This window comes from Mugil cephalus, chromosome 20, assembly GCF_022458985.1.
Source record: "Mugil cephalus isolate CIBA_MC_2020 chromosome 20, CIBA_Mcephalus_1.1, whole genome shotgun sequence".
In the NCBI taxonomy this organism is placed as follows: Eukaryota; Metazoa; Chordata; class Actinopteri; order Mugiliformes; family Mugilidae; genus Mugil; species Mugil cephalus.
Window position 1 is genome coordinate 11,827,754 of NC_061789.1, and position 12,993 is coordinate 11,840,746.

General features: G+C 44.5%; 2 protein-coding genes across 3 annotated transcripts in view; both read left to right on the forward strand.

The window, feature by feature from the left end:
• The first annotated feature begins 436 nt into the window (after window positions 1-436).
• prf1.3 (perforin 1.3) lies at window positions 437-7,475 on the forward strand. 2 transcript variants are annotated; one of them, XM_047571534.1, is made up of 8 exons: window positions 437-467; window positions 1,772-2,013; window positions 2,098-2,139; window positions 3,560-3,652; window positions 3,736-3,872; window positions 4,043-4,541; window positions 5,272-5,642; window positions 5,745-7,475. In XM_047571534.1, exons 2-8 carry the CDS (start codon window positions 1,777-1,779, stop codon window positions 6,007-6,009), a joined length of 1,644 nt encoding a protein of 547 aa, XP_047427490.1. In that variant the 5' UTR covers window positions 437-467; window positions 1,772-1,776; the 3' UTR covers window positions 6,010-7,475. The 2 variants fall into 2 exon arrangements, with proteins under 2 accessions (XP_047427490.1, XP_047427489.1); XM_047571533.1 differs by lacking the exon at window positions 437-467 and having other exon boundaries at window positions 1,400-2,013.
• Window positions 7,476-10,618: 3,143 nt separating this feature from the next.
• stx1b (syntaxin 1B) overlaps window positions 10,619-12,993 on the forward strand; it is a 45,190-nt gene continuing 42,815 nt past the window's right edge. Inside the window, exon 1 of the mRNA XM_047571556.1 lies at window positions 10,619-11,165. Within this exon, the coding sequence (XP_047427512.1) occupies window positions 11,136-11,165 (30 nt within the window). The 5' untranslated portion in view covers window positions 10,619-11,135. The remainder of the gene's footprint in view (window positions 11,166-12,993) is intronic.

Consider the following 12,993-nt stretch of genomic DNA (forward strand, 5'->3'; position numbering starts at 1 on the left):
TTCATCTGTAAATGAACATCTCATTGAAACTGAGACATACAACCAATCGCACTCTCACGCACACCTAGGGTCAATTTAGAGCCCACGCGAACACAGGGAGAACATGCAAACTCCACCCAGAAAGGCCCAAGCTGGACTCGAACCCGAAACTTCTCGGGCTAACCACCGCGCCGCCCACGAATGAATACATAATAATAAAAAAATATTAAATACACATATTTTAAGTTATAGTCTTGTAGTTTTTTTTTTATTATTATATATTTATTTTATTTATATTTTGTATTAGATCGCAGTGGTCAAGTTTCCTGTATGTGTGATTGTTACAGTGTTTAAAGAAAATGCTGTGTGGCACTTTTTCTGTTTAAGGTGTGATCACACTCTGACAAAGTGTTTTTAAAATCCCCCGCACTCAACGGACATTTCTGATCTGGACTCAGTTCACTGAAAAGCTCCGTCCTCATCAGCAGGTGAGTCTCTACACAGCGACTCCACTTTAGTAACAAACTACACAAGATTGACTTTAGCATCAAAGTTTCACAACACAGAAATGTAAAATGATTTATCAATTGATTGTTTGATTAATGTCTGGATCTAAAACAGCAGATTTTTCAGTCGCCTCAGAAAGTTCAGGCCGAGAGAGCCAACAAAAGAAGTTGGTAAAATTTCAGTTTAAACTTTCTAATAATTTAGTGAAAAGTGAATAAATAGAAACACACTTTGGAGGATCTAGACTAATCTCAATTAAGTCACTTTCCAAAGATTTTTTATTATTTTTTTTATTCAACATACAGTACATGCTCTAATTACTTATTTACTTAAAATAAATAAACATATAAAAAGGGAAGCAACATACATCAGATTTAGTTTTTAGAATAACAACTGGCTAAATAAAAAAAGTTAAATTTGTGCCTGTAGGGAAATTTATCAAGTCACAGCTTCATATTTGTTGGAATAAACATCAGATAATAAAAAAGCATTTATTTAAAATAAACAGTGAACAAGTGAAAATGTCAAATGTCTTGAAAAGAGTAAACAAATGACATGAAAAATCAGAAGGGATTAAAAAATAATGAAACTGAAATGTTTGAATTAGTAATTCATTTTTACACAGTAGAAATGTCTGAGTTGCTTCTTTATTCATCTCATTTTCAGCCAAATGTAGCATAAAATATGCTCAGCTTCAACTCAAGAAATAAATAGTAGTTAATCAGTATGAAAAAGTATTAATGATTGAAAGAGTAAAAATTAAAGAAATGAAGGTCAGTAAAAATTACTTATTGAAATAAAAACTTCAGAATGAGGTATAGTGAAGAAAAAGCCATATTACCTCATAGTTATGATGAATAATTATGTCTAAATCCAACAATTATATCAGTAACGTGACTGTATGTGACGGCTTTAAAGGGATATCATATCTGAACTCTTCTTCTACTTTATTTTTCTTCATGCAGATGGAAAGTGTAGTGTAAAGGTGAAACGTTAAGTCGATTTATTGAGACATCTACCAAAATATTTTGACTGCTTACTAACTTTCACTAAGTAACTTTCACGTTTTTAAAGCTGCCATTTTTCATCGTTATTCAGCTAATCAAATGAAGAACAACGACATCCTAAGTGCTTATGATATTAGCTTGTAGTCTGTGCCCTTATATATACCTAAAATAAATGGACTTTTTTTTTCTTTTTTTTGTTTAGTCTGTGTTTAAATTCATATTTAATGCAATAAAAGTGTCCAGTTTGACCTTCTTCTCCTTCACCTCCTTCCTTTCAGCTGCAATGCTCTCCTACCTCCTTCTCCTCCTGCTCCTCCTTCCTCCCTGCCTCGGCTGTCAGACCAGCTCCTTCACCGAGTGTGAGAAGGCTCCCTTCGTACCGGGTCACAATCTGGCCGGTGAGGGTTTCAATGTGGTCACGATGAAGACCAGCGGGGCCAGCGTGGTCAATGTCAAGGACTACATGGTGGGAGGGGTCCAGGGGAACTGCACTTTGTGCTACAACCGCCTCCTCAACCAGGTGCGTCACCACCTACACTTCTATCTGATGTTTCATTCAGTCTTGGTGCAACACACTGACAGAGACTCTTAACCCTTCTAACAGACCCAGAAACTCCCGGTGTCAGTGCTCGACTGGAGGATCAAGGTGAGTAAAAACCAAACCCGTTGATCAGTATTATTTTAAAATCAAGTAACTTCTAACCTGGCTTGCTTCTTCCTTTCTGGACGGCGTCACTTAGGTCCATCCGACAAACTGTCACCGCATTGTTGAGCAACTCAAATCACTGGTTGTGGTTTCATTTTGAAACCCTAAATCCAGATCATTGACAGTGACATGGCATAACTCCAGAACTAGTGCTCTATAATACCCAGTCTTAATTTGTCAAGGTAGTACTTAGTTGGTGATCCGAAAGGCGTTGAATAACGCTTGCCCTTATTGGATGACCTGGATGACTGAGAACCTACAAAGACATACTTAGTTGGTGATTTAGCTTAGCTGGTGGTAGACCGAAAACAAAGACGCCCAATGGGACACTATTTCGTCCAATTGTACAAAAATGAAGCCAATATAAGATCGGATCAGTAAACGAAAACCAATGCACTGTCTGGGACTTGTCACACCGTGGTGAGGGCATCTTGTCTTGGGGTTGTTCTGTCCTGTCATTTCCTGTTTTATTTTGAAAAGTAACGCTCCTCTCGTTTCAGGCCACTTGCCCTTCCTCATGTGTCACAAGTCTGATTGTCTTCCCTGATTCCTGATTGTGTCCACCTGTCCCCTATTTCCCTCCATGTGTTTAAGTAGTCTGCGTTCCCCTTGTCTTGTGCCAGAGTGTTGTCGTCGTCAACTTGTTCTCGTGCCTTGCTTCATGTTTTCAACCAAAGAATTTCCAAGTAAGCCTGTGAATCCTCTCGGAGAAATAGTTTTTGTTTGTCTAGTCCTTTCTTAGTTTTTTCCTCAGTTCTGAGGTTTCCTCCATTCGGAGTGTTTTGTGTTTAATTAGTGTTTTGTTTCTTCGATTTGTATTTCCTCCTTTTGGAGAGTTTTTGTTTTCACTGATTAGAATTACGTCCAGGAATTTTTGTGGCCATTTGTTTGTCCCTCTGTGAGGGATCTCTGAACATTCCAATTAAACCCCCTTTGTCATCTCTGCATACTGAGTCCTGAGTTCTGCTTCGAGTCCCGGCCTGACAGGACTACCTACGTCTTCCGTGATGTTGACCAACAAGATTGTTGAGACTGTAACTCTGACACCCCAACACACTGTCCTCTTCGTCTTTATGGGTCATGCTAACCTCAGACACTTCCCACCTCACCCCACAGATTCAGCAAAATCATGAAATGAAAAAGATGGAACAGAAAATATCAGAACAGCTTTCCCAAAGGATGGAAATTATACACCTGAACAGATATTTGCTAACTGCGTCAGAGATCTTTATCTGTTGCCACATCAAGTCTCTGGGGTTCAACTCATTGTTTCCTTGAATATAGTTGTGAACAGGTGAAACCTTGTCACATGACCACATTTAAGTGAACAGTTTTGCCCATCATGCTCCTCTGGCTTCAGGTGCACTGCCGCCGCAGTCTGAGCAGTCAAGTTTTCCAGTCCAGTCAGTCGGTGATGAAAGAAACTAGTTCCTCTCTGGGAGTCAGCTGGAAGGTAGGAGCCAACACTTCACACACTACTCTGTGATTTATTGCTTTACGGCATTTGTTTGTTATACCTGTTGTGATGTGACACAGGTGGGCCTCAATGTTGCCGGAGTGGCTGGGGTCGCTATCGGAGGATCACACTCCACCTCATCAAATTTTGCAGAGAGTCGCAGCAAGAAGGACAAGTTCTCCTACACCACCCATGAATTCAAATGCGACTACTACACGTGAGTTTGATTACAGTCTTCATTTTGAGGTCCTGCAAAGTGCTCCTCCCTCTATAGCAACTCTCTCCAAGTATAATAGTGTATAATACCTTACCTTTTAATCCCTGTGATCTGTTAACTTTAGAATCCATCACACTTTCACTTTCTTCAAACACTGTTTGCTTCTTCAGCTTTCGTCTTCACTCCCGTCCTGAACTAAGCAAAGAGTTTGACGTTTCCCTCAAGAACCTTCCCTCCACCTACCACCATAAGAACACTTCGGCCTTCCAGCAATTCATCTCCGTCTACGGGACCCACTTCATCCGCAGAGTTCACCTCGGGGGCAGAGTGCACTCCATCACAGCTATCCGGACCTGTGAGGCTGCTATGAGCAAATTGTCCGTTCACGCAGTCAGCAACTGTCTTTCCGCCGAGGCCACTGCCACCATCAAAGGTATTAGTGTCAGTGCTGCCTCCAAGTTCTGTCGGGACAAGAGCAAGAGTCTTAAAACCGGCGCCACCTTCAGCCAGGCCTTCTCAGACCGGCGGACCGAGATTCTTGGAGGAGACGGAGGCATGGGCGACATTCTCTTTGACTCCAAAGGAGCTGCAGGGTACAAAAAGTGGCTCGCTTCCCTAAAGAGGGTCCCAGGTGTGGTGTCGTACCAGATCAGCCCCCTGCACATGCTGGTGAGAAACAACAGGGTAGATTGACTTGAACAATTGATTATTATTCACAGAGATATTATTAAGCGGAACAGCTAAATGGATGTTAGCAGAGTGTCATGACCTTAAGCTCCAGTCACTGTGCATGGTAATATGACCTGGGATTTGTTAGCTTTAGTCTCGGTCTGTTAAAATTGTGTCACCAATTATTACCATGACCTGACACATGCTAGTTTTTTTCTCTTAAGCTAAGAGACTTGGGTTGTCATGCTAGGACTCATTGGCTTTAGCCTGAGCCTGTTAGCATAAAATGTTATGGGACTTGTTAGGTTTAGCCCAAGTGTCTTATGATGATATCACGTCCAGGGAATTGTTAGCTAACAGCTAACAGCTCTGTTAGCATGATATCTTGTCCTGGGTTTTGTTTTAGCTTGAGTTTCTTAGAATGATATTATGTCCTAGGACATATTACCCCAGGAGGTAATATCATTCTAATTTGGTTAAAGCTAACAAGCTACACCTGGAAGAATCTGCTACTGAAACTTTTGAATCCAAAGTCTGAAACCACTGTAGAAGGTTTTCATTCCTGCAATCCTCCAGTTACCAAGTGTTAAATTAAATCAAACTAAATTAAATGTGTAGGCTTTAGTAGTATCTAGTGGTGAAGTTGCCGATTGAACCCAAATGAATACTCATCTTCAGAAAGATAAATGGTGTGCAGACTGAAAGGGAAGTATCTGCTTGTGTTCTGTAGGTGAGAGACAATCCCATTCTGAGGTCCAGCCTGAGAGACGCCATCAGCGACTACATCCGCAAGAGTGCCAAACCACTCAGTTGCCCCGCTCGCTGTAGCGCTGGCAAAAGGAAGCAAAACTGTGCATGCCAGTGCCAGGGACACAGGATGGTCGACTCCAACTGCTGCCCTGGTGAGCTTGGCATAGGCCGCATGAACGTGACAGTCGTACGAGCTGTGGGCTTGTGGGGCGACTATTTCACCAAGACGGACGGATACGTTAGGGTCTTCTACGGTAATAACAAAGACGTTACACCAGTGATCTGGAACAACGACTTCCCCACTTGGAACTACCAGATCCGCTTTGAAACCGTCAACCTACGACACAGAACGTGAGTCCAGTTTCTACTAAGTTCATCTGAAGTCATCTCAGTTACTCTGACCAGACGTGCTTGAGATGTTGGTAAACTAAAAACTGTGCATTTTCTCTATAGACCCATTAAATTTGAGGTGTGGGACCGGGACAGCGGCTGGGACGACGACAGGCTTGGGACGGTGACTCTCATCCCCACTGTGGGTCGAAACGTCAACAACAAGTTCAAGTTGAATCACGGCTGGCTATACGTCCGACACACTGCGGTGTGCGCCCCCAGCTTGCAGGGGTCGCTGTGTGAGCAGTACTACGCCACGCCAACCTACGAGGAGACGATGGGATACGTGAAAGACAAGGAGGACCACTGGGGATCAGGGAGTGTGTAGCAGGATACTGACGACGTCCACGGCCGCTCCTTCTTTTGAGTTTCTTGTCATGGTATCTGCACCGTTTGAGATTTGCTATTCTGGATGTTTCTGTTTGCTTGTTTCCACCACATATTCCAAGTTTAGTTTCCCAAGCACGTCTGTCATGACGCAGAATGACTTTTTACAGCTGCAGAGTTTAAAACCTACAGAAAATACCCAACTTTCTTTGTAGTGAAAAACTATTCAGACCCCGATTCCTCATGGTGGAATTTCGCCTCAACCTTTTTAAATGCTTTTTTGCTATATTTATACTCTGCTTTTAAGATTTTGCACCAAACATTCTGTAATTCATAATGTCTTAAGAATGAATATAAAGGAACTTCCTCATTTTAGCCCTCTGTAGACATAAACAACATCTTGTTGCAGTCCTTGTGCGACAAAAAAGCTATTGGACTCCTGAGGTTTTGTGCTTGTTTTTAGATTCAGATTGTCCCACCACAAACAAAAACCTAAACTAAGCATCTTCAAGAAAAGTCCAGCTGCCTTGTTTTAGACATTTATACGTTCATTTTCTGTAACCGCTTGCCCTCTGGAGGGTCGTGGGGGAGCTTGAGCCTATCCCAGCTCTTATAGGGTGAGAGGCGGGGTACACCCTGGACAGGTCTCCAGTCCAACACATAGAGACACACTCACACCTAATTTGGAATCATCATTTAACCTAACTAGCATGTCTTACCTGGAGAACACCCACGCAGGCCGAGGGAGAACGCAAACTCCACACAGAAAGGCCGCCAGAACCTTCAAGCTTATCTTTGTAGAACTTATTATTCTCTATTAACTTTTGCATCAATTCAACCTTATAAATACACTTTTTACATGAGTGGTGTGAGGCAACAGTGAAATGAAAACATGGCTGAGACCTCAGAGAGCGTTGGTACCCACCTCGAACCAGACCGTGACAACAGCACACCGGAGCACGTAGTAAACGGTGAAACTGGAGGCTGAAACACTGATGACAGCTGTTAAGAATATTCCAGCTTCCGGCAGCAGTTCTGACCGATATACAATCCAAACACACACTGCTGACAGTGTGACACACGCAGGCTGTAGTGAAACGTCAGTTATTCACTGCTGATGCAGAAACGTATCTCGAGTACTGACTGCTCAGAAAAAAAAGAAAAAAAAAGAACACGGAAGTTCAAAATGTACAACATCACGTATAAGTACTTTAAGTTCTTAATATCCAGGTCATATACATACACAGCAGTGTATACTAAACCTTGGTGCTGCTCTGCACACTGTAGGTTCTATAAATCATCTTGAAACTATTCATATTATTATTAATGCTCTAAAAATGTAACTGTAATGAAATGTTTGAAAGAATAATCTTTTTGAAGTTCCATTTATTTGTATGGAGTTTGGTTAGAGGGAAACTCAAAGTCTGCTCACTGGCTTCTGCTTAATAAAGATTAATATAAAATGTGCAGGCTACTCTGTTTACTCAATCATTGCTGTGTTGTCTCTCGTCTAATTTGCTGACATGAGTCTTATTTAGCCTGTAAACAGTCGTAAAACAACAAAAAGACCGACATTTAAAAAGTTGTGAGTCATTAAAATGGCTTGAAGTCATAAAATGTAATGGTTCAGATCAACACAACCATTTTATTTATTTATTTATTTTTAACATCTGGCTCCTTCTATGTGTGCTCCGATTGATTACTTCAACTCAATGATACAGGACAGTCTGATCTGGAGGTACGGAGGCCTGAGAGGGTCAATTCACAAAGAGATTACATGTTAACATCTAAGGTATTTACTTTCAATTTATCGTGGTAATTTTTTTTTTTTTTTTTTTAATTTATTTACACATTTTCCTCCCTCTAACATCCAAGTTGCTATACTTGTTTCAGAAGTTTTATTTTCTGTATTTTCATATTTATTCCCCCTTTTGGCTAAAACTGACATTTGTTTTTGATCAATTTTCAGTCATATAGTTATTTCCCGCATCACTTTTGTGTGTACATACTTAAGAGACTGGTTCGTTCGTTCGGTGGAAGAAAACGAGACGTGAATTTATAGTGCAGCTGTTACCTTCTGAGTTGGGAGGCGGGAGCCAAATGCAGGACACAAAGGGAGACACAATAAAAAGTTCAGATAAAAAACACAAACACAGATCCAACAACAAATGTAATCAAAAATCCAAAGGCAAGACAAGAGCACAAGAAACCGAAAAGAACAGAGGTAATAGCACAGAGGAAAACATAACAGACACCTTGACAAAAAGCAAAGGGCTTCCTGCAAAGGACTATATATACACATGGGCATGCAGATGAATCTAATGAGGGCGGCACACGAGGAAAAACCAATCCAAACAATCAAATGGAATCAACATGGAATATATTCAAAAGCCCGTATCATGACAGTGAGGTGACCACACCTGAATGAGGAGCATATATATATTTCATTCTAAACGAATTTCCTATAATAATAATTTAAAAGCACAACTGAGAGGTACAATCTCCATCCTAAAAGGACACGCTGACAATATTTCTGTTCAGTGTCCTGTTGAGCCTCCAGTGACGGAGCTGAACGGGTGAATTATTGATGAAACAAGCTCTCTGATTCCCGTACAGGGGGCAACGGATGAAATGCTCACTTTTGCAGCCTGTTTTACATGTGTGTGTGTGTGTGTGTGTGTGTGTGTGTGTGGCCTGACTGGACTATCAGCTCAGGGGAAAGTCCTGTAACGAGTGAAACACTTGTTTTACGCACTGCAGCCTGTTGTTGCTGTTGTTTAATCAAGGGCTGGTCTGGACCCCTCTGTACCTTCTGGGAGCATCAGGATCCTTATTCAGGGGGGCACCACCACCCTGATTCTACAGCCCAGGAAAAAACACACAAAAACAGCAAACAAACACACAAATATATTTTTCACAGAATGTTAATTATGTTAATTTTTTGTATTTATATGCTATTTCTCTGCAGATGGTCGATTGCTGTGTTGTATGGAATAACTGTTTTATCTCTGGGGTATTATATATTATATATATTATATTAAGTATAGCAATCTCCCCGACAATAAAAGTTTGTACAAACTGTCTTGTGTGCTGTCAATAAATTGCACTAAAGTAAACATCTGGTTCATTTCATGTTCGATTTACCAGCTGTTTGCTATCTGGCAGGTTAGCGAACAGCGGCTCAAAGTAGCATGAAGTTCGTAAACATCTTGTTCAAACCTTTATTGCTAAAAGTCTTTAGGTGTCTCCTGTTGTTCTGAAATGAACGCCAGGTACAAACAAATGGACTGATGTGGCTTCAATACGCTGAAACGGCTCATTCTCATTAAAATGTTTAAAGGGCTGCTTTTCACCTGGTGAATAGGGGCCTGTGTAAAACAAGCTTTGAGATTTTTTTAACCAAATGATGTAACAGAGATTCCATCAAGTCATGAAAGAAACATATCAGCCTGCAGAAATGAGCACACCATGCGCCCTTTAAAATTTCAATTCAACCACCTGAACGCTTGTTTTCCCTGTTGAGCAACAAATATTTCAATAAAGTTTTTACAAGCGAGCGTAAAGAGGTCTTTCCTCTGGGCGTCCAGCCAATCTGCCGGAGCTTGTAGGCTTCATCTTTGCCATTAAAACTCAATTTTGTCATTCATCACGCACCCAATAAAACTTTCAACTCCAGAGGCCGGACAGGAAGTTTGGGGCGGAATTTCAGATTAAAAGCGGTGGTATTTTGGATCCATTATTTCCTCGTGGCGAAGATGTCGTCTGGTGCAGGTCTCAGTCAGGATCAGGATTCAGACTCAACATGAAGGTTGAACATGAAGATATATAATCTGTACTTGTGGGATCAGAACCAGAACCAGTACCAGAACCAGTACCAGAACCAGTACCAGAACCAGGACCAGAATCAGAATCAGAATCATTATTTGGATCAGGATCAGGATGACAGGTTTAAGATTACGATCAGGATCAGGCTCACGTTTGGGCCCAAGACCACAGTCGAGATCAGCAGTTCCAGATTTTTAAATTTTTTTTTACGGGTCTTGCAACAGACTGAAAAAGTCATCAGGTTACACACAAACATGCATGTCAAGTCACAATGAAGGGATTTCAGTTCTTATGTCACATTTCTCACATTTGTCACATTTATTCACGATTTTCTGCTGTGTGTGTATGTATGACCATGAATCAGTCGGTTACTGCTCCACCACCACCACCGCCGCCACCACCACCCATATAAGGACAGGGAGAGTGAACAGATTGTCCGTCCTCCCCCCTTCTCCCTGATCCTCATTCACCTGAAACCAAACACACTTCCCTGCTGCTGCGGGGAAAGAGTGTGTGAGAGAGAGAGAAAGAGAGAAAGAGAGAGAGGGAAGGGGGTGGGTGGGGGTGGGGGGCGCAGGGCGGAGGAGAGGAGATGAGGGGGAGGGGAAAGGCAGCAGCAGCAGGTAGAGATGGATGGAGGAGGGCGGGAGGAGCCGGCGCCTGCGCGCTGCCTCTCCATCCCCTCCGCATCGCTCCCCCTCTCCCCCTCCCTCCTCGTTCTTTTTCTGCAGCATCAGTACCACACTCCCCCCCTCCATCTCCTCCTCCTCCTCCTCCTCCCTCTCGTCCTCCCTCCTGTCTCTCTCTCGCTCTCTCCCTATCTCTCTCGGTCGGTTTTCCTGCCGGGCTGCTGCTGCTTTGCGCGCTGCGGGGCCACACTGCGACCGCACCGAGGAGGAAGAGGAAAAAGCCGCGGACTGAACGGGGGGGCAGCCTGAGCCAGAGCGGCGGAGAGGCACGACTTATAAAAAGCAGAAAAAGCCGAGGAGGAGGGTTTGAACGCGCCGTGAGCGCACGGATAAAAAAAAAAAATCCCCCCCAGAAGAAGAAGAAGAAGCAGAAGGCGGAGACGCGTCACACCGCTCTCTTCCTCCCTCCCTCCATCTCTCTGTCTCCGCTTTCCAGGGGAACTGAAGAACAGGTGAAAACCGAAGAGGAGGACAAACAGGGGGGAAAAAAAATTGTTGGGGAATCTCGGAGCGCAAAACGACGAACGACGCGGTGTTGGAAACCTCCCCCCCTCCCCTCCCGGACCAGGGCCGATTCTCCGTTTTCTAGCAGCCAGCTCGGCGCGGCGACACCATGAAGGACCGTACGGCGGAACTGCGAAGTGTAAGATGAAAATTTCCTCTATCTTTCCATCCCTGTTGGCCTCCATGTTTCCACCGCCTCCCCCTGCTGCTCCTTTCCTCCTCCTCCTCCTTTTCCTCCTCCTCTTCCACCTCCTCCTCCTCCTCCTCCTGTAGCCGCCGCAGCTTCACGGCCTTGCCGCCTCTCCTCCACCGCATCCTGGAGGAGCGGCGGAGGAGAGGAAAGCGCCGCTCGGAGCCTCGTTCGTGCGGGTTTTGGAGGCTCTGCGGAGGTTTGGAGGCGGGCTGCGCTGCAGCTCGGAGCTCTTCATGCTGTGAATACAGAGTGTGCGAAAGTAGCTGCAGAGTTGTGTGAGGATGGAGCCTGAAATGGAGGCTTTTTTCTCAGACGCTGAATTGATTTTTCTGTCAGTATGAGTGGATGTTTGGTTTGTGGTGAGGTGAGCGCCGGCTGGAGGTCACGGCTGCAGCACGGACACCTTTATTTTCGGTATTTTCCGCCTTTAATTGCCGACCATTTGAGCGCGTCTCGGCGGCTTTAGACGCAGAGGCCCTGCTCGGCTCTTCCATCGTTTTTTATCTCCTCATGCAGCGCTGCATGCATGACGGGAAAACGGCTTCAAACGCTGCCATCCATGCTAATTCTGATCCAGCCGTGCATGTGCATGCATGCGTGCCTGGGTGACCTGATGGAGAGGATGGAGGAAGAGGAGGAAGAGGAGGGAGAGGAGGAGGAGGAGGAGGAGAGCTGACTCTGAAATGAGCCGCGGACCAAAATGCAGTGATTTTTTTTTTTTTTTTTTTTTTCCGAGGCCGCATCCTGCAGCCAGCCTCCTCCCTGATAGAGAGCCGCGTGAATGTGGGGGCATCAGTGCCGATCAGGCGGGGAGGGATCGATACGCGGCAGGATGGGTGAATTGGATGAATCAGGGTGCAGGTGGAGCGGAGGATGCAGCTTTATCCGCCGCTTTTCCGCGTGCTCTCTGCCGCTCGCCTCCTGTACGGGTGATAGTGGGAAGGGAGGGGTAGGAAGAAGGGAGGGGTGGGGGTTGGGGGGGTCATTGTACCAAAGCCTCACCCATTTTATGACTGTGTGGCTCTGCGCCGGGTGAGAGCGGAGGCTTTTGACGCGTGTGCGGTATGCGGAGCGATGCGGGCTTTTCTGCGGGCGCTTCGGGCGAACAGCTGATGCCCGCGGTTTGGGCGGAACGTGGTAGGGGATTTTTTTTTGTGGGGAGGGGGGCCGAGGGAGGGAGGGAGGGAGGGGGAGGAGATGTAAGCGCGCGCGCGCGCGCGTGTGTGTGGGGTGTCACATCAGCTGGTCAAACTCTGCAGCAGCTCCTCGCGCCTCCCTTCGCCACCACCACCCGGGTTCAACCGGGTTCGCGTCAGACTGAGACGAACTGAACACCACCTCTATCTATCTATCTATCTATCTATCTATCTATGTATGCATTTAACATTTTTATCAAGCTCTTTCTCCCTTTTTTTGAGAGCTTTCACACATATCTTTTTTTTTTTGGAGACTGGGGGTTCAAGGCAGACCGAACCCGATCAATAATATCTGATCAATAAATCAGCAGCTGAATGGTGTGTGTGTGTGTGTGTGTGTGTGTGTGGAGGTAATTTGCATTAGAAAAGTGACAGGCTCAGCAGCGCCTGGAGTTTACCGCACTGCTGTCCCTTCCTCCATCCTTATCCATCACTTCTTCCCTCTCCTCCACCTCCTTTATCCATCCACCCATCAGTTTCCATCCTCTGGTTTTTCTTTATACGGATACAAAAGAAAAGAAAAGAAAAGAAGTGGATCTTCTTCTTGAAAGGCTGTGATTGTTTATTCCTTTTGTCAA